The sequence below is a fragment of the Camelus dromedarius genome, chromosome 14, assembly GCF_036321535.1.
Source record: "Camelus dromedarius isolate mCamDro1 chromosome 14, mCamDro1.pat, whole genome shotgun sequence".
Classification (NCBI taxonomy): domain Eukaryota; kingdom Metazoa; phylum Chordata; class Mammalia; order Artiodactyla; family Camelidae; genus Camelus; species Camelus dromedarius.
The window spans coordinates 19045001-19071185 of record NC_087449.1 but is presented as its reverse complement, the minus strand read 5'-3'; the positions used below and the strand labels follow the sequence as shown (position 1 = coordinate 19071185).

Here is a 26185-nt window from a genome sequence, read left to right as displayed (position 1 = left end):
TCCATGTGGGTCAGGTCATGGTGCCTCTGAAAAACCTCCAACAAAACAAACGTTATTTTCTATTCTGCAACTTGTTATATTTATATGAGTGCAAAAGTGTTAATATTCCTAAGGGTCAGATCCTTGAGAATAGGCTATCCTGTATATTTCAGGCTATAGGCAGCATTCTTCTACAAAAGGTGCAGAGCTAGCAAGACTAAGCCTAGAAAACAAGGCACAGGGTTAAAGCCAAAAGAATAGATCTAATATACAGTCAGATTTGTTCTTTTCTGTTATAGTAATAACTAACGTACTAAAACTTACAGTGTGCCAGACATTATGCTTTACATGTCTGACATCATTTAAAATTCTAAACCCTATAAAATTTGTACTATTATCACATATTCATTATAGATGAGGAAACTGAAGTTAGGAGGGGTTAATTAATTTGCCCAGTGTCATTGAGATAGAATATGAAAGAGTCTGGATTTCACCCAGATCTACCTGACCACAAGGCTCAAGCTTTTAACAACTATGCTATATTATATGCTTTACAAATCCATTTATTGTCTCTTGAGGGGAAGTATTACCACGTTTCAGTGGACACAGCACCTAGTATTTAGTAAATATTCAATAATCTATTTAATGCGTACAATTAAACAATAAGGATACATTTTTATAAACTATAGGTAATTTAGATGTCCCGGACTCAATGACATCTTTAAAAGAAATTTATTTTTAGAAAAGTGATATTTGTCTTTGTCTAATGTTGATGCAACCCTACTCATAATCAGTTTGCATAATTCTTAAAAAATCTGTAACCATTGTATGTAATGTTTGGATATAATTGTTTGGATACCAGAGTGACAGTTTACTTTACCATAAGAATACTGTTTTATAGAGAAATATTGAGAAAGCAATTCTTAATTCATTTCTATAGACTTGCCAAATTGCGGATATTGGAGTTAAGAGAAAATCACTTGAAAACTCTACCAAAGTAAGTAACTGAGTATTTTCTAAATTTCAAATTGTGATTTTTCACTAGTAGGAAAACAATGACTATTTTTATTTTGGCTATGCTTTATAATTTCGATTGAGTTAGTTTTTCTACAGCTTTTTCTAGAGTCTGAAAAGAGATTCATATTAAGTAAGAAGGTATCTAGCCTAATAAAATCATGTGATTACAAGTAAAGGTGGAAAGAGTCCATTTAAAATTCTTCTCATAGATGAACATACACGCTGAGAAATTACTGCATTGAAACTTATGAAATTGACATTTTTATAACTCAAAAACAATCAAGTTTCAAAAGGTTCAAGCTACTAAGATGTTTAACTCTTTAAGTTAATTTATGTATTTTGATAGTTTTCAGTTTTTAAATCAATACTATTTCCTAAAAATGATTAAAATTTTTCTAGAGATCTTAAAGTAGTTCGGCAGAAAATTTGTATTTATACTGTCTTTCAAACTGTATCTTTTTAATAGTCTATTTAAAATCTGGTTTATATAAAAACACAGAATACTTTTATGTTAAAACTAATCTTCAAAATTATATACAGTGTTTAGCTTAATAAAATTCTTTGTTTCACCCTTCCTTTCCTTACTTATGCCTAATAATAGAATGTTGTGCTGTACAGATTCATTTTTGAAAGTGCAAAATTATTTTCAGTGGGGAGTTTTTTACTCAAATAAATCATGACTTGTAAATATTTAAGTTAAAATATTGATATTACTATGTTGCTATTACAACCTTCCTGTAGTATTGCAGAAAAATATTGAGTACACTGATTAATTTTTCAAACATATCAGTAGGATTTAGAGACCTTTCATCTGCTGAACCAAAGCTTAATTTTATTTTCATCTTTATAAATTCTTTCTCTAAGCAAACTGTGCTGAATTTCATTGCTTTTTTTTTAAAAAAAAAAAACCAACATATCACCAAAATGTCCTCAAGTAAATTTTCATACATACATATGTATGAACATTCTGTCATTGCAATAAAAACTTTCAATAATGATATGGATTTCATTTAAATATATAATTAGAGATAAAACATCTATTCATTCCTTCATAAGTGGAGGACAAGGTGAGAACATGAAAAGGATGAAATGTCTCCATATCTGGACACCCTGCACTTTTGAGTGGCTTGTCTCTAAGCCAAAGCATCGTGCGTAGGTCTAACAGAAGGCATATCTTCCAGGTTGGGGGCTCAGAGATGGGAATATGAGTGAGAATGCTACTTGTTCAACATTAATTTACTGCAAATGCATTTCCATCCCCAATGTTTTAACCGTCTACATTTTAAGTAGAGTAGAAACAAGACTAAGTGTAAACTAAACCACGGTGGAAGAGCAGTTGTCCCCTTCATCTCAATTATATGCATTTGGATCAGAGGAAAACCTTGATAGTGGAGAAGAATCATTTCCCCTATGTGCTCAAATAACAGTTTTGCTATGGAATAAAAATAAATCTGACACAAATTGTCAGGTTTTTAAATATATATTTTTAAAATGTAAATTTTAAATATAAATTAAATGCTGAACATAGATTGAGAATATGGACTTTGTATGAGATAGCTGTGAGCAGTTCAGTAACAAATGTTCGTAACCAGTGCATGGGTATTCTGTAGACTTTGAAACTGTGGCCTCGTATCTATAAAATATGTAGAATAATATGCATTTAACTTTGTTTGGCATAGAAAACATTATAAAGATGTGTAGCAATGACCCTGGGTCTCTTTGGTAGTCTGTTACACTTATATGATTTGTATAACTGTTACAGTTCTTACATTTAAAAAACATCTTCTAAGTAATTTTTAATCTAATGTGCTTGCTTTTTGCCTTATAGACAAAAATCAAAAGAACCAATGACATGCATAAAATAAGGAGAACTTTATCTTAGTTTTGATGTCTATGAAATAAGAATTGCAGAAAGTTTTGTCTGGAGTAAAAATAAACTGTTTTCATTATGTGTTATACACAGTACCTTCTGGTCACTAATCTAGACCTGTGAGTGAGAGAGATGTGAGAGCTTTCTGCTATTCTTTTTTTGCACTTCCAATGACAAGAAAAAAAGAAGGATAGTTTTAGGAGTTTTTTTAATAATTTCTCTAAGGAAAAACATCTCATGATATCCTCATGGACACAAACAAGATGCCAAGTTTTCAGTTTTTCCTCAGTGATTTTCTCTTCTTTTCATCTTCTGTCTTAAAGTCTATATGCCTGGCAAACTGAAAAATGTAAAAATGTGTAAGAATTATGATATAACATGCATTAAAATCTGTCTTTTTAAGTAAACTGATAGAGACCCTTTGATATGTACAGATTCTAGAAAAATTTTTTTCAGTTATTAAATAGAATTAAAATTTTTTCTCCCACTGTTCCTTTATGATCATTCTTCTAAATATATCAATGAGTGAGAAAATTAAATTCCTCAGGTACACATTTGATTAAAAATCATTGGCACTGTCAGTCTTTATGTGTAACAACTGAGGATATTGAACATCTGAGAAAACTTAGATAACCTAAAAGGAAAAAAAAAACTTTAAATTTGGTGACAAAATTTTTCCTCATAGCAGAATTATCCTCTTAATTATATTTTTGAGAGGTAGTCCAAAAGTGAGTTTGCTCCCATTTTGGAGCTTTTGCACTAGCTAACTCTCTGTCTAGAGTTCTCTTACCACAAATCTCTGCAGGCTAGATCTTCCTTAGGTTTCCTATCTTCAAGTGTTTTCTCCTTGGAGGCTTTCCCTGATCACATCCTATAAGGTTGTTCCCTCTTAACCTCTGTACCATTTCACTGTTCCATTTGATTTTCTCACTTATGGTTCTCTGAGTTATACTGACTCTTTGTCTGCTTGGAGGTGATCTCCTCAGGAGAACGTTACATTCTGTTACAAAAGGGTTTTTTCTGTTTTGTCACTGCTGAATCTCCAGTGCCTAAAACAGTGCCCAGCACATATGGAGCACTCAATAAATAAACAAGAATGCTGATACATTGATTCGTCAGACAAAAGTATCTGTCGTGTGACCTGGACAGTTTGTGTCACTTGATTATTTTTTCCCACAGAAAAATTATATGGGATACCAAATAGTATAATAAAATGAGTCTTTGGAGAGCATCATGAAGGTAAAAAAGAATAAATGCCAAGGAATTCTCAGTGGCTGATAGCTGAGCCTTGAACCCCCCCCACCACACACACACAAAGATTTCTCTAAGTGGTTTCAAGTTATGTATAATAGCTAAGGCATGACAAGGGAAGAAAATAATTTCAAATTAAGGCAATTAATATTATAACCCCTAAAGAAAATACAAAAGTAATATAACTTATTTCTTTGATTTTGTCATTAAAAAGTGATACATTTAGTCAAGAAACATATGTCAAGAGAAAAGTAAAGGGATAAAAACAATTTTTAATGAACTATAGGAACCACATCTGTGGAAGGAATGTAGCGGCATGTGACTCGTTAGTAATAATGCTGAGTTTTATCTCTAAATAAAAATTTTCCACTTTTGTAAGATTCTAAAATCTTAAAGTTAAAATATGACCATTGATAATTCCATTGATATTTTATTATGATTATGACTTTGTTTCAACTTGAACCAAAATATGACTTTATGAAATGTGTCTGTGATAATTATGAAAACATGAAGTCATAAGAAGAAAAGGAAGCACAGATTAAGCTAATATGAATGTTTATATTTGCCCTGCCACCTGGGTACACAAGGCATGTAGCCTCGACCTGCTGTCATAATACACTGACTAAGAAAGGAATATTTCAAACATGTTCCAGTAGAATTTCTGGGGCAATATCAGTAAATAAGTAAACTCTGGTGAACCAATCCAAAAGGGGAAAAATGGATGAACTTGGTGCATACGGATCTCAAAGAGTTGTTGGAAGAAGGGATTCAGAGGGGAGAAATGTTAAGACTTGAGGTTCCTCTTGTAGATCACAGACCCCTCTGGGGAGGTGAAAAAAGCTATGGAATCTAGAAAAGCATTAATTGTAAAATCTTGATTGTCTCTATTTCCAATATTCGAGGACCACCGTGAGTTTTCACAGCTTTATTTTCACCTAGAAGCAGATTATTTGGCCTTTCATGTAAAATAAGCCATATCAAAATACCTAATATACTTTTGACAAAGCACCAAAAAGGGAACCCTCTTAATTTTAAAGGACCAGATTTGTCAAGTGGATTATTTTAATTATATAATATTTCTAGTATATTCACTCAAAAGAGAATATCTTATTGAGCAAATTTTCTTTGGGGTTATTAATAGGATTATATTTCATTATCATCTGTGACAAGTTTTGAACTCTCCATGGAAAATATCATTAAGGAATAATGGATGGAAAGGATAATTTTCCCAAGTGCAAGCTCAAATGGTACTTTGAAACCACTAGACTATGTATGCCTGAGAACTAGTAAATGGTGTATCTATTACTTACATTATTTTAGTCTTTAGGCATCATTGCTTTCATTAAGTGTTTCCCACTGGAAACAAAAGTTCAGAAATTCTACAGTATCCCCACTCTGCAATTGCCTAGACACACACACACAACACACATATATTCACAGAAGGCACAGAAGCATTATGCCATATCTAAAAATATGGTAAGAAAAAACTCCCCTTGAATTAGAAAATAAATTAAAACCAGAGCTACATTAAAGCACTGTTAATGGGAGACATTAGGTCCTGAAAGTTAAGAAAAGACTGGGGAAATAGTTCAGATTGAAGAAGACTGAAGAGAGATTATATCTAAAAGCAGTGACTCTGAATTGGTTCTTTTGCTATAAAAAAGAAAAATTACTGGGACACTGGACAAAACTTTTAAAACCTGCGTGGGGGTCTAAGGGTTAGATAGTAGCGATATATCAATGTTAATTTCCTAATTTGGATGTTTGCATTTTGGTTTGATAGGAGAATATTCTTGTTTGTAGGAAATACACACTAACGTATTAGGGAATGATGGGGTACTAGGTTTGCAATTTACTACCAAGCGATTTGGAAAAGCCATTTGTATGGTACTTTGAAAGTTTTAATAATTTTTTTTATTGTTTCAACATAAAAGCTTATTTTAAGAAGCTATTTTCAACATAAATTCTTTTTAAGCAATTACTATCAACAAGGAGAAAATGATCAGCATCATTTCTAAAATACTTGTTGGTATAGAGGGCAAGGGTAGAGTGTGCATTTATGTACTAAAATGCTTAACTGTTTATAAAAATGAGAATTTCATGATGAAGCTTTTACATATGTGATTGACATATATAGTGGATTTTTTTGCCAACCTGAATGGCAATATTTTATGTTCATGATTTTCACTCCAATTTCTATTCATTTGCAAACAACATGTTTTTAATTTTTATATAAGTTCATTTATTCTTTTTAAATAAGATTACTTTCTAGGCAGACTTACAAAAATGTAATGTACTTGCCACGTTTTCTTTTTTAAAACCTCTCTTCCTTTGTTATCTGTTTTACTACCACTTAGCCTTGTCAGCATAATGGAGAAAAGTCTGTAAAATAATATGTGTTCTGAACTGGACAGGTGTGACTAAGACATTTTCTATTCTCATTTTAGTGTCCTATTAATGAATTTATCTCATTGGACATTACTGTACTAGTTACTACAATGAAATACATCAGTAGGTTCCTTAGTGCTATTGTAACAAAAAATTCCATTGTCAGGCATAGCTTACAGAGTAGCTTTTTGATGTTTCTATTAACTCTGTTTTTGTGACTATAATACATAATTGGATACCACATGTTTTTATAATCATATGACCTCATGCTTTTACCAGTGTTTATCAATTTACAAGGCATGGTGTTTTGCTAAACACATCGAACCACCCCATTATGGGTTACCTTTATCAAAAGTGACAATGTGACAAGCTAGCTAATCAAGGGTAACCACATTAGTGCCCTCTGGTTTCAGAAAATTACACTTACAACTATGATTTTTTTCGTTTTACTTCTTCTCACCTGGTCTTCTATTTTAAATTCATTTGAAATAAGTGATAATTATGACATTGTATATTTAAAAGCATTCTAAAAATTACAATGCATTATAACAATGTAATTATTAGGGTCCCCTCTAAAATATCAAACATATGCTTTCCAGCAACTCACCAAAGAGTGTGATCTCTCTATCTTGTGAACTAATTGTATTTTTTTTTTTAGCTTTATACTTTCGACATAAAACTAAGATTGAGAATATTATGACTAGCTAAGGTTGTCAAGTCCAGTAAGGAGCTAGGGAGAAGGCACAAAAGCCTCATAGAACCCTGGGATCAAATCACTCTTATCAGAGTACTTCAATCAATAGCCACTCTGATCCCTGATGATTAAATTTACAAAAAGATAGAAACGGCCTGATATAATAGCAAGGTTGGAAGTGCTGTGGCTTCAGTTTCATAAGACCTCGAGGCTTAGTCTCTTGTGGAACAATTAGCCTGTACTTAGTTCTGTTTCACCTGGGAAGAGCTGGAATGTACTTGAATGGAGATATGCTTTGCAGTCAGACCACCTTGGATTTGTATTCAACTTCAGTGTCATGTTTTAAAAGAATTCAGGGTGGTCATTAGCTCCTTTAAACTGTAGAATATATTTTGGGTAATAGTTGATGAAAATGAGTCTTGTGATCATTTAGGACCAGGAAACTATTTAAACAAAAGTAGTGTACTCTAATTCTTTGACAACTTGAGTGTGTAAGAAAAGATTGGCATGAAGTATATGTTTTTCATTTTATCTCATAAGAATATCTTTATTAGAAGAGAAATTATGGGTCTTTTTAGTATTTTCTTTAATAATCTATTATTATTATTAATGTGTGATAATAATATGCCTTTATTTTTTAAGTGGTACTGTAATGAGAACTCATGAATGATTGTTTCTCACCCTCGGTAAAGTATATAAAAGCTTTAAATATCTAGTTACCAATTTTTAAGACCTTTTTTTAATATTAGTTGTTTCTTCGGGTAAAATGAACTCAGATGCTAAAAGACATGCTTAAAAAATAAAAACTCTAACAAGCCCCAGGAGGAACATATTCACCATTTATAGGTTTGCAAAACAATTTAATGTGGCTGAATGCTCTCCCCTTTATGGATAAATGTAGTATCTTTATTAAAGATATATTCTGAACTTGGTACTAGTGTTGGTTTTGGCCTCAGAGTCTTGGGCTGGAAAAGTACCTAAGGACACAAAGGACCTAGTTAACAGATCCTACTCCTGCAGTCTCAGATATTACCTCTGTGGTAGTGAATTGCAAACATTACCTGATTTCCAATTCCATATTCCAATAACTAGATCTTAATGAACGATTCACCATATATCAAGACTGAAATCATCTTAATTTCTCTTCACTCACCACTCCATAGCAAAAACAAGCCAAACAAATTAAAACAGAAATCCCAGGCATCTTATTATACACTGCCTAATGACAGTACCATCCATCTAATTATAATAATCAGAAATCTCAATCCTACTTTCCTCTCCCACTACCCACAAATCCACTGTCTCTCGACTTGTGTCACATCTAAGCACTCTTCTCTGCCTTCTGTCATTGCCCTACTTGAGGTCCTTAATATTACTTGCCTTAGCCTCCAGTAAGTCCTCATTCTTTTTATCTTCCCCTTTGGATTCCATCTCCTTATTGTTGTCAGAGCCTTCTTACTAAAATACAGCATGGCACATGTCAATGTAAAAGCTTACAATGACTGCTCACAGCAGAAGATGCACATGTCAAGATCTTTCATAGTTTGGAGTCAGCATTTCCAGCGTCATCACCTCTCAACATTCACCATCCCACAGGGTCTCTCTGCTACAGCAATATACGATATACCTTTGTATCTCCAAGCATCTTTCTTGAAACCTTTCCTTTTTCCCTCTGAAAACGCCAAAGCATCCTTTAATTTTCCCATCACTTTTGCTATGAAACTAGCTATGGATTCTTCATTCTGAGTGGTATCTTAGAGAATCGGTGAGTTTTTTCTAGGCAGTTTTCACAGGAACTTTGATCTAATTATAGTTTGACTCAGAAATCTAATAAGCTTCGTTTTGTGAGAGGTATTTTTCTTGTTTTGGTTTTTGGTTTTTTTTTTTTTTTGCCATCTTGACCCTGTTATTTGAAGCTCCAACTTCATAGTCCAACTGTCAAGGAAGCAATTGCTGAGTGGTACGCTTTTTCTTCCTTAATTACAAATTTTGGAGTGGTGCAGTCTCCACAACAGTGGACACTAAGAAGTTATGATGAATTGATTTGCAGCAGGGCCTTTTAGAAAGTGCAGGGGAAAAAAACTAAACGTTAGCGGGGATAAAAACCTAAACGTTAGCAGGGAAAAAAAACTAAACGTTAGGAGATATGTTTTATTCTGCCATATTAAAAGATTTCCCTGGCACCCATGTTTTGATTTTCACTTTTAAAAAGGACTTGATGAGTAAACAACAAAATATTACTGGTAGTTGGCTCAACAAGACACATACAAAAAAAAAGGGAATATATCTAACTATCCGTAGATTTTTCTGCTTTCTTTGTGTCTCCACCCTTCTCTCTATTCAAGTCAGGGTTAATTCAGGACTTTCAATATGCAAAAGACATCCTAAAAAAACTTAATTTCCTGTTGAGCAGACACAAGAGAAACATTTCTAAGTTGCTATGGTTTTCCACAGTTTGTGACATTTAAGATCAGTATTAAAATAGAAGAAGTATTAAAAATAAAAAATTATATAAGATACTAACTTTATGACTAATTTCTTTGGAGGTATATTTTATATTGCCTTTTAGTAATATGAGAGTTTGGTTTGTCCTTTTATTTTAAAAATTATGATTTCTTCCTTGCCAAATTTCTTATTCCATTATGTTTAGTTTTGTATTATTTATACTCAAAATGATTCCAAGCCTTTACCTAACTACATTGTATTTCTATTCATTTTTTCTTTATATTTAAACATAATTTAATGCGTTAAAAGTACTTTTAAAACACTTAGTACATAATAACAATCTTTTAGTTATAAAGTAAATTCCATATAATTTTATAAGTAAAATCAGAAATAAAATTAATCAGATAAAAGTGCTACCACTTTTATCAAGCATTAGCTGTCTAGATTTGTTTGTTCCAAAAAGATAAGGTGGAAAATATTATGCTACATGAAATAGTTAAAAGTAAGAATAACACATTCTCTATAAGAAAATGTTCAGTGGCAATTTAGATAAATAAATCACTTTATGTGTTTTAATTATATTAAAACATTAAGGCTATTGACTCTTCTGATTATAGTAAAACATTTCTAAATGAAGCAGATTTCTAGAAACAAAAACTTTACTTTGATTAAATGTTTCAAAAGATTTCCAAAAGCAAAAGGAAAAATATTTCTTATACTAAATAGAATCTTAAGGAGCATCTCTTTAAATATTACATCCAACTAAGCAGAAATATGTTTTAAAGTAAACTTGCATACTTATTTTTATAAGAGGAAGTTGTTATAACTAAAGGCTCTATTTAAGAGAGAACATAAAATTTAAAATCTTTGGCTTCCCATTGCTTTTACAATAATATCCAAACTATTAAACGTAGCATCCCAGACCCTTCACAGTCCCTAAATATAACTTACAGGTTTGTATCTCTGCATGCGTACCAATAAATTCTCACTTCCTATAATGCATAAGTCAGTTTAAAAATAGCTTTAATTGAGCACATACCTGACATGTGTCAGACCCTATTCTAGGTGCTAGAGGATATGACAATGAACAGTAAAGACAGATTCCCTATTCTTCAGTGACTTTCAAGTCTAGTTGATGGACACAGACAATAAACCTGCGAGTAAGTGAAGAAAGAACAGGTAATTGTGATAAGAAAACAAGATGATGTTTAGGAAGTGTTTGAGTTTTAGGGGATTTTTGTTGTTTAATTCATTGATTGTTGGTTTAGGTTTTGGTTTTTTTTTCCATTTTTTGTATTTTGGCTAGACAGGTCAGGAAAGATCTTTGCGAAAAGGTGGCATTTACATGATTTGAATGATGAGAATATTGTGAAGTTCCAGAGGGGGAGCGAAAACAACAACAACAACAACAAAGAACAGCAGGTGTCAAAATATATGACGGGAGCAAGTCTGATGTGCCTGAGGAGCAAAAAGGCAGTGTAGCCAGAACGTAGTGACACAAAGTGAAGGAGTAGGAGATGAGGTTGGTGAGACAGGTGGGGCAAAATGATGAAGTGCTTTATGAGCCATGTTTGGAAATTAGGGTTATATTCTGATTATAATGAAAGGCCATTTGAGGATTTGAGTGAAAGATAAGTGTAATTTGATCAAACCTTTACAAAAATCAGTCTAGCTGCTCTGCAGAAAAGGGGTTCTAGGTGGACAAAACTAGAAAGACACCAATTAGGGGATGACTGTAATAGTGTAGAAAGGAAATGATGATGGCTTCGGACTGGAACTCTGGAGATGGTGAGTGGTCAGATTTGGGATACATTTGGAGATGGAGCCTTACTGATAGAAAAAAATTGTAATGAGAGGAAAAGATAGGAATTAAGGATCATTTCCAAAGATTGGTTTGACTAACAGATGGCTGGTGGCATAATTTCCTAATATAGAGAAAATTTGAATAGGAGCGAAAGAGAGGAATCAGACGTTTGATCTTGGCAGTGAAAAGTTGGAGATGGCTATTAGATAATCAAGTGTAGGCAGCTGAATACATACATCATATGCTTAGAAGATAGAGATATAAATTTGAGTCATCACTCTATAGATGATATTTTAAAATAAGGCATTGGTCAAGGTAACCAATTAAGAGTATAAATAGAGAAGAGATGAAGACTCATGATTGAGTCTAGGATACTTTAATATTTATAGTTTGGGCCTGGAAGGGGATCCTACAAAAGATCCTCAGAATGAACAACCAGAGAATCAAGAAGGAAACCAAAGTGCCACAGAAGTCTAGGAAAAAGAGGGATGGAAGAGGTCAGTTTTATCAAACACCAGTCGGAGGGCAAGTGTGATGGAAACAGAAAACTCGGCATTGGTATTAGCAAGATCTAGGCCATCGCTGGGAGCTTGATAAGAGCTCTCACAGTAATGCATTATGTGCAGCTCCACTGCAGTGGTTGAGGAGAGCGTAGGGATTAGCAGAAGAAGATACCAAGTACAGACAATTCCTTCAAGGAGTGTAGTTTGCAGAATGAATAGTGAAAAGACAGCAGTAACTGGATGGATGTATGGTGTCGAGAAAAGGACTTTTCAAGAAGGGTGATGGGAATGATCCAGTGGAAACAAAGGAATTAATGATGTGAGAGAGAAGGAAAATAATTACAAGAAAAATTCTTAAGGAGGTGAGGAAATGGGATGCAGAGCACTGCTGAAGGAGGTAGCCATAAAAGCAAGGATGCTGCTAACATGGAAACATAAAGGTCCTAGAGAAAATGGATATAAATGTACATAGATGGGTAGCTTGGGAGTAGAAAGATAAGAATGTTCTCAACTAATTCTTTTGCTTTTCTCTATGAGACATGAAGAGTCATCACCTGGGAGGGAGGAGGGACTATCAGAGATAGGGGGAGATGAGAGAAAGTATGAAAGAGAAATTTTCTTAGAGAATGGGAAAGTGAATGTACTATGGAGGTGTCAGACTCAACGAACACTGTTGACTGCCCATTTGAAATTTAAGGTTATATATTTGAAAGAAATCCATTTGGCAAAGTTAAGCAGTCTTCTTCAGAAAGTCAGATACTTTGCTGCAGGCATAGAGGAGGCAGCTGGCTGGGTTTTGCCAGGCACTCCAGATGGAGGAGGAGAGGGGCGAGGGAACTTAGGGTGTTACAAGAGAGTGACTGGGATCTGAGGCTACAGAATCTAAATGGGGGATGGAAGTAACAGGCTAGGAAAGGGTCAGGAAGAAATGTTTTATTTGCCCTTTTCTCTTTTTTGATATACTGTGAATCCTTAAAATACAATCCAAAAGCTACTTTCTCTATAAAGTGTCTCCTGACACTTCAGGCACAGGTAATTATTCCTTACACTTTGCTGCCGCAGCATTTTGTACATTCCTCTATGATAGCCTTTATCACATGATATTGAATTTGTTGTCTCTGAGTATATCCCCAAGAAGACTGTAAACTTTTAAAGAGAGAGCTATATCTTATTTATTTATCTTTTTATTGGCAACAAAGTGGGGCATAAGGAAGGTTCTCAAAGAATGTTTGATGAATGAAGGCAGGCAGTGTTGTGTGGAAGGAGGTGCTTTAATTCCTCAAACAATGCCAGGCACTTGGTGAAAATCTGATTGATTATAAGGACCAGAAATGAATAAGGAGTTAAACTCTGTGATACTTTTTCATTAAATAATTTGTCCATTGCAGCTGGCTCTTGATTATTGAAAACTTAGCTCAAACATAATGTACATTGCTTTTCATTCTTCTTATTTCACTTGCATACCTTTTAGTCATCTCACTCCTCATTAGCTTTTAAGAGAGTACACTACAGGTGTCAAGGTGGTGTTGTTATCTTTTGTTTTTTAAAAAAAATGTTAGCAAGATAAAGACGTGGCTGAAACTGACACCATTACTTACACTGGGCTTTATTTACTTTCCTGGATTAGTTAATTAATATATTATCTATTTTAATTGAGAAAAATAAATATCATCTCTGGGTATACTCTTTATTTGCATTTCCTTATAAGAAAATGTATTATAGTACTTTTTATATGGAATGAATTTCCATCGCATTATGTAAAATGAAAATGTGTTCTAAAGAAAGAAAGAACGAAGGTACAGTGTGCTGTGAGGCAATATGGCCTCTTCAAAATTGCCAAATGTTGTTGCCTGGCAAGCAAACCATTTAAAACACTTTGTATCAGAATATCCATAATGTAATTATAACGTTTGATAGACATATTTTATCAAAGTTTCTATAGCTTATTAAATGCCTTCTGCTTGGAAATGTTTAGAAAACCTTTAAATCATTCCTGATCTCCATATAGAACTAGTATACCTTCCCTTTATGAGACTGATTAGATTGTTATTATGAAAAAAACAAAGAAAGAAAGAATACTGAAAGGTGAAACACAGTGTGTTCCATTGTTGTACTGAAAGAGCCATTATTTGGTGGTTTGTGATCTCTGAAATTACACGATTAGCCCCGTTTTAATGGAATTCTGTTCTACTTGAGGTTATCAGTAAGAAATTAGCGCCTTTTATTTTTTCCTTTTAGATATAATTCCTGATAGGAAATTTTGCATTTAAAAGGTTTTGGACTGTCATAGGAAGAAGTATGCTGAGAGGGTCTAATTCAGGATGAAGACAGAACTAAAACTCAGCAAATTATGGAAGAAACTAGATGAGAAATATGAATTCAATTGACTTGGGTAGTAGATAGCTGTTACCTGTTCTAGTAACAGGGAGAAACCTGAAATTCTTCTTTCAGTTGTAATTCAGTAACTTACATAAGATTTTGTATGCTTTTAGTCAAAAATAATGGCTAACATCTATTGGTTTATAAATAAAATTTACTCCCTTATAAAATCTGGCAAACATTGCATTTATAAGGTTTTGGATGAATGATACAAAATCCCACTAATAAGCTGATTATGTTTGGGATTTTTATTCTACCTGCAAAGTAAGTATTAAATAGGTAAATCTACTTTACTTTTAAGTTAAGACCTTGGATGTAATTGTAACAAGGATAATTAACTTCCTTAAATTTTTTTCTATTGTTCTCTCTTACTTTTGTCCATCTGTATTTTCAAATAAAAATGCGTACTGATTTTTACCTCTGGTACTAGTAACCAAGTAAGATGAAACAGGAATAGAAGTTTTTTGGTATATCATAAACTATACCATACTTGGGTGGTGTGATCCAGAGGGAATCCAGAAATCTTCATTAATCTCATACAGGATGAAGTTATTACTTGAAAAATATGTAATAAAAATAAGTATTGCTTTGGAAAAAAAAAAGTGAAGTGAGCTGTTCCACCATTAAACAGTAAAACTAAAAATCTTCTTTTAAAATACAATGCAAATTTCCAGAGTATACCAGTATTTTAAAAAATCAAAACTTCAGTTGATGATTGTTTTTGAGTTTACAAAATAAAATCTGGCATGTTTTTTTCTTAACCTGTGGTTCCCTGCCTACATCAAAAGTAAGAAACATTCATGGCCATGTGGAAGGGGCTTGGATTCTATAATCCAAACATGAATTCATATTTCTTTCACTCCTTAGTGCTGTGTGCCTTAGTGCAGGTGATTTAGCCTCTTTCAACTTCAGTTTCCCACATGTATCATGTACTTAGCAATATAGATAATACAATATGTATATTATACTCAACAGTGTTTGCACATAGTGGTTGCATGGTGAATGATTTTTAAGCTCGTGGAGGGCAGGGGACAAAAAAGAAAACAAGAGAAGCTTCTCAGAGGTACAAAAATATGCAGTAGTCCTTGCTTAAGATAAAAAGAAATTCATAAAGAAGGGGACCATACCCATGTGGGCTCCACAGAGTTATCATGCTAAGGGGCCTTCTGGATGTTCTGTTTTCTCTTTTCCCTTTCATCCTTCAAGTTGGAAATTTTGCGAGGGCCTCTGGGTTCCGAGTTTCCAATTCTGCTCCTGCTTTGTCTGCTGTACCTCACACTGGTGGTTACACAGCAGGATCCAGACCATCACTGCTCAGAAAGCCAAATACTGATGTTAGAATCACCTGCTCTGGCCCATTAAACCATGAATCATAAGTTGTTTGCACTAAATTGCCATGGGGAAAGTGCCCATTTTGCATTTCCTGAGTCGTCTGATCTGTAATACCTGGGAACGTTCTTCTCAGTCCTTTTACCTTATTTATTGTAGTAATCTCCTCAATGCCTGGCATCCTGCCTTACCAAAGTTAAACAATCAATCCGTTAATGTTGAATAAATGAAGAAGTAAATGTCATTTGTATTCACAGAATGCATATTTTAACTTGGAACCAGAAGGCATAGCAATACACCTATAGCATAATTGTCAATGTCGTATGTGCCCCACTGTACACCACACTCCAGATTAGACCTCGTGTGTCCCACAGCCTCATGCCAAAATCTGACAAACTTATTCAAGTCAAAACAAGTAACCAAAGCCTTGCGTAGACACATAGGTCATTAATGCGGCTGGAGAAAGATGTGTTATTTATAGAAACAATATTTGAAACATTTTAAATTATTATTTTTGTTCATACCGTGGATAATGAAGGTATATATATTTGGGTTATTTTATAATATCTATACATTTTATGATACTTTTAAGGGGAAGTATTCAACTTTCTTTATCATTTCCATACTTGATAGTAAATATAATAGCAGGTTTTATGCCAGGGTTAAGATCTACTATGTTTTCAAAGTGTTCTTATCTTAAGTAAAAACAATATAATTGCCTGAATAAAGATCGGTTCAAAACCTTTAGACTTATTTCCGGCCAATATAGAAAAGTTGTTCTTAACCAGAATGACGTGGCGCATGAGACCCTCATCAACACTTCACACACATGCCAAGTTCCAGTTAGCATAAAAATGTTATTTTTGCTATAACTTGTTCAGGTCCACAACCTGCTATGCCAGGTTCTCATTCAGGTAAAGGGAGTAAACAGTAGTATTCAGACAGCCAACTAGTACATAAAGATGAATAGGAATCATTTAGCATTCTGGATGCTTTTATAAATATTATGTGATACTGTTATACTCTCATAGCTGTTGTGTTGAATTATTGCTGACTTCTTCAATGTTGCCGTGAATCGTTGAATATATTCACAGCGTGCCATCACATCTTATAGTGTGGGGAAACCTGAGGAGAACACACACACAAAACAAGGACTTCTGCCTAAAATAGCCCACCTGAACTTACGAAAACTTAGGAAGTAGTTTTGTATGTTTGACTGGATTTAATGGTCCAGTTCTTCCCTACTGCACCTGTTTTCTTGGTGATTCTTCTGGCTAAGCAAGTTCAATGGATAATCACTAGTGGTAAGGAAAATATTTAGCAAAGATTCTTTTTTCTGATTCTGTGACACAGAGAGGATAGTCATTCAAATGAAGATGTTGCTCCCACAAAGCTTTGGAAAAGCAATATAACTTACTGTTGTGTTTTGTTTTATAGAAAGACTATAATTTTTTAGTCAACACACAAACAAAACACAGTTTTAGTTGAGTTTCTGTATTGACATCCAACAAAGAGCCCTTTACACAGAAATAAGAAGGGTAAAATTTGGATTGTATTTATACTCCAATCAGGTATTTAATAGAAAATGGAACTAATAAGACCATCAAGGACAGACTTTCTATAAAGATCTGGAAAGGGTACAGTTGAAGGAAATGGTTTTTGCAACTATAAATTGCCACTCTTAACTCTAGGTAACTGATTAAGAAATGAATGTCATTATTCACAAACAAAAATAAGCTCCCTTGCTTCCCCCAAAAGAGTCTTCCCAGATCAACCCAAACTCATATCCTCTGCTTCACATACAACCCATAATATTGCAGGTTTCTGCTAAGAGTGGCTCAGTTTGTACCATCTGTGTCTCTGAGGATCACATTGTTAAATGTATCAGAACTGAGAGTTTTGATGATTTTCCTCAACTAGGCAAAGATGATACTTTTTTAAATTTTCAGACAATAAATGCATGCATTATTAGTCTTTCATTATTCAGATTATGTTTATTCAATAGCTTTTCCAACATATTATATTAATATCACATCCCGATATGGTAGATTTATTATATATGTGTTGTCAAAACTATCATTATTATATCAATTATGATCCCCAAATTCAACACACTGACAGACAGCTAATCTGACTATTCTGTCATCTCTTTTCGATTAGTAAGGACTTACATTATTATAAATTGAGCCAAAATTTTTATTCTCTTTGATTTTGCTCTGGTGGCAGTTCAGGTTAATGAACTCTGAAATTGTCTCTTTCTTTTGGCAACTGTAAATTAATCACTTTGGGGGAAGCTTTTCTTAGCTAAACTATAAAACTTTAAAGTTTAACATTTCTCTACATATAATGCTTTTGTTAAGAACTAGCAAAATTGAGAAAGGAGTAAGGAATCCACAACAGTGGGAAAAGTTTCTTTAAACTGACAAAATATATATGTTCATTTTTAAACCTTTTTTAGCCGTTTTTAAATCAACAAAAAAATTTCCTAGAGGACCTACTCCAATTAGTTAGATTTTAATAAGATGTACTAATATTTGAAGAAACTGCATTAAATTCCTTTATTAATAAATTAAATTGAACTAAATGATGTGAGCAGGTGTTTATACTGAAAATATCCATTTCTACTACAGTCAATTTATGAGCTTAATTATCTTTTTTCCAATGGTTCCCACAATTCATAGAGTTTAATTCACCATTCTTTGTTTATGCAGATATTAATTCTCTGATGAAGGGTTTTTTTAATTGCTGTTTCTTAAACTTTAAAAGCCTTGTTAGATGAAATACTATTCTTCCTTGACTTTTATTTTGCTACACAGTTGACAGTCATTGTATTTCTTGTTTGCATCATTCTTTATTCCATATTATCTATAGACTCTCTTGATACCCAAAAGAATGCAAGCTCTTCTAGCTTGCCTATTTAAAATCTTATATCTGTTTGCCATTTAAAAATTGTTAAGAGGAGATATTGCTGGAAAATTTACACTTACTACCTAAACTGGCTTCTGACAATGATTTCTTCAGCAGCTGTAGTAATAACAGCATCCATCATTTCACGGTGTTTTATACCTGCCAGACACTACTAAAGTACTGTGTATTTATCAGTATGTTTAATGCATATGGTATCACTGTAGTTTAGGTACCATTATCAGTTTCCACTTTATAGACGAGGAAAATAAGACTTAAGGAGGTTGAACAACTTGCCCAATAGTGCACAACTCTTAGAGGTAGATTAGGGTTTCAAAGACTAATCTATCTGGCTTATAAATCTAAGTAGAAATAACCTGATAGTAACAGTTATGTTATTTGCTAGCCATATAATCATGCATAGTACACTTAGAACTGAGCCCTAATATACTGCTATGCTGAATAAAACTATTTGCAAGGTGACTGGAGATAAAATAAGTATATTAGTATCAATAGTTTTATCGATAGTTTTTTCTTACATTCTAGAAAAAACATTGATGAAAGACACTGAAATAAATATTCTACTCCCAATAGAAGCAAAAACAAAGTAATATTTAGAGGTACATTTAACAAGAAAGGCATAATGCTTATGAAAGAAAACTGTAAGTTCTTATTGAAAGGCATAAAAGAAGATCTGAATTAATGAAAAGATAAATCATTTTATATGAGAAGTTTAATATCATAAAAATGTTATTTCTCCCAAAATTTTTATTAATGAAGTTCAATATTTATTTAACTCATCTTCCCTTATAATTCTAGAAGTTTTTAATTGGATAAAATAATCTTAAAATTTGTGTAAGAAAAAAGTTTTATGGATAATAGTCAAGAATGTATAAGAAAAATGTTAATGATAGAAGACTTCCCTTGTCAAATATCAGAACATACTATTAACTTTTCTTATCAAATAAATATAATAAAATAGAAAAGAAGTGAATGGAATAAACATAAAATCAGAAATAAATCTCAGCATTTATAAGAATTTTAAATATGACAAAATGGGTATTTTAAATCAGTGGGAAAAGGTGTATTATTTAATAAATGTTGTGGGTACAACTGATGATCCATTTGAAATAAAATGGAATTAGACTCTGTCTATATAATATATGAAACTGTGAGTGATTACTTAACTTGCAAAGTTTACTGCAGCAGTTTGCAGTAACAAAAAAAGTTGGAAAAATAAAATAAAAATTCATTAACAGAGTGAAGGCTGAATAAATAATGGTACAGTGACATGTTAAAGCCATTAAAATGATGATTTCTGCAAGTTTTTACTGAGGGAGAAAGGAAGGAGTCAGCAAATGGCATGTAATATAATTTAATTTTTATAAAACAAACAATGCCAAAATGTCTTATATTTCTGTATATTTGTATATGATTATATAAGCATCAAAAAAAATATACTAAGTTACATACTGGATTATACATTTGGGTCATCTGAGGCTGGAGCTGGGATGAGAAGTGAGTAGAAGAGTGGAAGGGAAAGAAGGAAAAGACCCAAAAGTAAAAAAAAAGAAAAGAAAAAGAAAAACAAAAACAAAACCTTAAAAAAATAAGCCCTGAGAAAGCTATATATTATGTAATTATATTTGTAAATTTATGAAGGTGATATTTTATTTTTTTGTATATATAGGGCATTTTCAAATTTAGAAAGTTAAAAAGGGCTACCAATTATTTCAATTGCTATCAGCAGTTTATGAGTCTTTGCATTATAATCTGTCACATCTTCAATGGTGTTGATATTTCTCTAAGTTCATACGTAATATTCTTTAAATAAGTTCAGTAAATGGGATTCTTAAACAATATTCAAGGGACACAATTTGATATGACCTTGTGTCAACATATTGCTTAAGAAAAATGAGAGTGTCAGCAAAAATCCAGCAGTGGGAACATAAGAATTGTGAATACTCTTTGCTGGACTGTGACTCCTAAAACGTAACAGATTCAATCTACGTGATGAGTCCTGCTGGACATGACAAGCAATTCATACAGTCTAGCTTCCAAAGAGCTAGGAGTCGAAATGAGACTGGAGAGGAGGAGCCTACCAAACAGGTTTGGAAAAAAGGCGGTAGGAAATCAAGTTCAAGGGAAGAAAGTGTTAAACTGGTACCATAGAACTAAAAAAGCAGGCAGGGTCCAGCCATCAGTGGAAGTATCCAACTCATTTAGCCACAGCAGGGGAAGCTAATCAAGAATCTCAGTTGTGGACCAGAGGCTCTGCTTTATGCCCCGCATCGTGCAGCGTCTGTGTGTGGTGCAGCTAGGAATCGTGGATGTGCTTGCAGTTCAAAGACCAGAGGCTATCAGGTCCTACCCACACTTGATAAAATCAGTTGCTGAAGTCTAGCTCTCTGGTACTTTTTAAAAGTTATCTGACAAACAGGACAGGTTTATCAGGTCAAATCCCTTGTAGTTGAGCCTTTCCCTGTTGAGATAATATTTCATCGTGAGGTTGCAGTAGCTGTGCATGTAGCAGGGCAGTCTCCGGCATGCCTGCACACAGAGGGCACTTTCTGCCTTAGGTGGTCATTAGTCAGTAGAACACCTTTCAAAATTGACTACAAAAGCATCTTCAGTAAAGAAGTTTCATTTTCTCCCATCTCATCAGTGGCCTAAAGGGAACTGTCTGTGGCCCAAGATAGTACTGAAACATATTTGCAGTATACACAGGTCTGAACCCAATCCCCAAGGCTAGGTTGAACGTAAAAACATGGTAGTAGGTTTTTACATACGACCTATAGGACGTTTTGCTGGGCAAAAGTAGTGGGTGAAGTCCCCCCAAACATTGGGCCTCTTTCAACAGAAGTGAAACTATTATAACGAAGCAGAAATGAAAACAGTGTTAAAACATTGTGGTGAAGAGTGCAGCAGAAGAGTCTAGACTTCCAGATTTCTGCCTGGAAATAAGCAGTCCTGTCTAAAGGCTACCAATAATTAATAGTCATGTTACATGTTTGGAGACCATGTTAACAGAAAATTCTAAACAGAACAGCCTATTGGTCCTGAATAGCAAGAAGTATTGCTGGGAAGACTTTCAGCAAATGCAGTCAACTGAGGTTACTGCCAGCTAAGGACTTTCATCTGGAGAATGCTAATGTAACAACCCTTTAGAGTTGTGGCCTATATCCTTTCTTGTTCTTAGAAAGAAAATATCTCTGAGATGAATTACCATCTCCTTATTTCAGTGCATCACAGGTACCTTAAAGTCAGCAGTTCCAGTGCTGAACTCAACGTTTACGTCACTGTCTGTGCTTTTTCCAGTATCCCCAAGCTCATTTAGAAATAATAGAAATAACATTTTCTAGATCCTGTGAATCATCCTAGGCCTATTTCTTACTCCCACATCCAATCAGTCAACAAGTTCTGTCAAATCTGTCTAATTCGCTTATTCATTTCCTTCTGTCTGGAACTCTCTGCCCCCAGATCCACCCATGGCTGGCTCCTCTTTTATCATCCAAATCTTAACTCAGATGTCACTGGCCTTAAAAGCCTTCGAAGACCCTTGCATCTAAAGTAGCCTTTCCCACCCAGCACTTCCCAAAAACCCAATTTAAATTCTTTTTAACGCTGATAACAATTGCCAATTATCTTACTCATTACTTATTTCCCCCTTTCTAAAATTTCTCCTTGAGAGCAGAAATCTTGACTAGCTTGTTCACCACTGAATCTGCATTGTGTAGGACATTGTACAGTTCATGATATGCATTTAGTATGAATATACTTTTAAAAACCATTCATTATAGAATTCACTCAACAAATACTTCTTAAGCACTTGTGTGCCAGGCACTGTGTTAGGCACAGAAGATATGATGACAGGAAAAAATGAACTCTATCTTTGTACTCATGGAGTTTTTATTTAACAAAAGACATAGCTACTAATCAAAAAACCATATAAATAAATGTAAAACTACAACTATCTACAAGTAGCTGCTTTCAAATCTGTTTCTCTTCTCTTTATTTCCGTTGCCATTGCTTTACTTAAGATTATCACTATCTCATGCCTCAACTACTAAAAGAATCATCTATATCTCTGCTTCCACCCTTGTAGCCTCCACTCTGTTTTTCTAAAATTAAAGTGCAAATTTTGAGTCATTTTCTACATTAAAATCTTTAATAACCTCAATGACCCTCAAGAAAAATTATCTATGCTCCTTAAGATAATGGCTGATAATACCTGCCTTTCAACTCTCTCTTCTTCCTCTCCACATACTCTGAATTACACTCTTACCTCCAGACCGTTATGTATGTTTCCCTTCTGCCTTGCATATGTTTCCCTGCTCATTGATTAACTAATTCACTTAGTCTTTATAATTCAGTGGAGATAAACTCCTCCAGGGAGCCTTTTCTGAACCCACTCAGACTGTCTCGGCCATCCCTTTTCTGTGCTCTCCTAGCCAAAGAATTATCCCACTGTGTTGCAATCATTTATTCACTTGCTTGTTTTCCTTGCAGACCAACAATTTCCTTTGTGGAGAATATCTTTCATATTTCTATCTCCATTGCCTAGAGCAGTAACAAGTATGTAGAATGAATGAAAGGATGGTTGGATGGATGAATGGATGGTTGAGTTCACTTGACAAAATTTAAAATAAAAGTCTAGGACGATATTCAACACAGTTTCAAGTATACACTATTAAGAATGTGTGTAGAAAACATACTGGCCAGAACAGAAGACTAGTGAAGCCCATTTTGGACTCTTCCAAGCACTGTGGGCAGGCAGCACTCAGTATTTTGGTCACTAAATGCATCCCACATTTGTTGATGTTAAGAAAAGAACATTAATAACCCGTAGCCCTGTGTTCAAAGTGTTAGAAGATAAAATAAGGCAACATAGCAATTATGTCATCAGACTGAAGGGTAGTTTGCAAGATTTTTACCACTGATGAAACACAAACTTAAACAAAGAGTATTAATCATTAAAATAATTAGTGTTAAAAATATCTGGTCTTCAGTGGGAACTTTGTAACCAAAGAAGAAAAAGTATGGTGACAATCTCTTTGTCACTGAATAAATGGAATTGTGGAGGCAACACCATGTCATATGTTAGAGAAACTTGGCTATTTAGACAAATAAAATATAGTGCAGGCTTAAACTTACAATTAATATACAGCAACCATTGCTGTCCAAGAGAAGTTGACTATTTTTTCTAGTGAAGAGGAGCAAAGATAAGCTGGTCCTTGAGAAACTCTCAGCATTCATTTGCAACCAGAAAGTTGCTTGCTGCTGTTAGCCATTAGGGACGGAATGAGTATGGAAGAAAAAGATAGAAATAGAGTGAGTCTAGTTATTCTCCCTAAGAACATCCTAGCAGAGGGAAACTATTTCCCCTTTACATCCAGCAAACCTAGAGAGAATAACTTCCTTTGCCTGAAAAGGGCAACCTAATCACCAGTGGAAGTATTTACACACCAGCTATGGTCCTAGTGGAGGTGTCTGTAGACCATCTGTAGAACATTCATCCAATATTGAACAAGTATTCATAAATATCGACTATATTAAGTACATGAAGCCTAATTATTAGGAGTAGGAACTAAGGGTAGCTGATGGTGTGGAACAATAGTGGACTCTTAGGGGTCAACAGTGATAGCTATCAGATTCTAGCAGCCAAGACCTAAGGCCCTTAATATCATCAGAATAAATGAGCCATTGAAGGCAGTTCATTTTACACAGAGGACAGGAAGGCAGAGTTTCTGAACAAAGTACCAGTCACCTCCAAAGTGACCTGAAAATCATCCTGTGACCAAGATAACTTCAGATCCACCAGCAGTCACGAGCAGAGACACAGCTTCTGGGTGTTATTGCCTAAAGGAAGAGAACACTTTGTGGTACATGGACCTTTGGAAAGAAATTACTGTGTCTAAATGTACCTCATCTAACTTTTAATCATGAGTTGATTTGTATTTGTCAAGATGGAAAATTCTCAAATGGCAAAGGACTGAAACCCAAGATAAATTCAACGAGATGCTTTTTCTGTAAGTCTATTATTATTTCTAACACTCAAATATTGGAAAGGAAGGTGAGTGAATCTTCTAATGGAAAAAGGAGACTCTGTGTGTGTGTGTGTGTGTGTGTGTGTGTTTGTGTGTGTGTGTTTTAAGCCACTAGGTCTGAAAAGAAAAGAATAGATGGTAAAAATGAGAGGAAGTGGAATCTTCTTCCTACTTCCTCCCCACTAAAGCTAATGGTTCTTTATGGGAGAAGTGGTTTTCAGCGGAGACAGGTTGCTTGCTGTGCCAGGGTTAGGGAAGCTGCCAGGTCTAGAAATACAGCCATAAAGCCAAAGGGGATGTGAAGAACCAGCGATGTGTGGCACACAGCAACAGGCTTGATGGTACAAAGGTGTGTCCTTTCATCCTCCCAAAGTAATTGTAAAGAACTTTTAGAGGTTAAAATCTGATGGCATCCAGACTTTTTAGACATAGACCTTCTGATTTCAGGTCTTACTTGTCATTTTCTATTCATAAAGCATCCTACTATAATCCTGCCTTAAGAGCGTATGTATTACCAGGTGCTCTATATAAAGTGTACATCAGAACTTTCTTAAAAATCATAATAAAAAGTCATAACAATAACCATTACTTACAGTGGTGTTATTCAAAGTAAAGTTTCCTTTCAATTAGCTCCAAAATTAATTTGTTAGCACTGAATATCAATTCTTCATTAGTGCTCCTTTGGTGATTACTGCTTACTGTCAAGGCTCCATTAAGCTTCCATGTTTGAAATGATGAATGTGTACTTTTATTGATTACTGCTTGTGATTTACTGAGTTATTCCTAGAATAATAATGTTCTTAGCAATATGTTCTTGTATTTTTCCAACATTTATGAATCTACTAAGACTTTAAAAAGTTTATATATATTTAAACTCACAGTAGAAGTACTACGTCATATTTTTTCTTCAGGCCCTTGGGGACACTGGTGTAAATAAACTAGTCTCATAAAGGCTATATTATAGAGGACTTTACAAAATTATCATACATTTCCATGTCAAAGAAACTTAGAAATGTGAAAACTATTTTTATTTCAGTTCTTACTGTGATTGTATTACAAGTTCCTTGTTTTTTAGCATCCTCTTTCTCTTTGAATATGCTTCCTACCGTGAACCTACAGTGAAGGTTTTGTCAACATAGAAATATAGATCATTTAGCAATTTTTTTTTTTTAGTTTTATAGATTGTTCTTCCAGTCTGAGGGTGGAGTCAGGCACATAGACACATAAGTAAACAGTCACAACAAAGTTCTTTAAGAATGGAAAAGTCAACTAATTCCCTCAGAAGATTGCAGAAAGGATTAAATAATGTACATAAAACACTAAGTATTGAGCCATACCACAGAGCTGAAACATGGTTTTGAACGATCCAGTGATCCGCTGAAGAACATTAAGCTAAGGAGTGACATGATCACTTTGAATCTTTGAAAGTTATATTACCAGTTATGAAGCAGATTTGTGGAAGACAGAACTGAGGTGTCTGGAGACAGAGAGATGCATTTAGAGACCTTTCCAAAATCCTAGAGATAATGCAAATCAGTTTAAATGAATGACAATGGAGTGGAGAGGAAAGGCACA

At 34.0% G+C, this 26185-nt stretch overlaps 1 protein-coding gene across 7 annotated transcripts in view; it reads left to right on the top strand.

The window, feature by feature from the left end:
• The window catches only part of LRRC7 (leucine rich repeat containing 7), a 430080-nt gene that overhangs the window by 215081 nt on the left and 188814 nt on the right, over positions 1-26185 (top strand). For all 7 annotated transcript variants that reach the window (XM_064493462.1, XM_064493461.1, XM_064493460.1 and 4 more), the window contains exon 7: positions 920-976. In XM_064493462.1, the coding sequence (XP_064349532.1) occupies positions 920-976 (57 nt within the window). The remainder of the gene's footprint in view (positions 1-919; positions 977-26185) is intronic.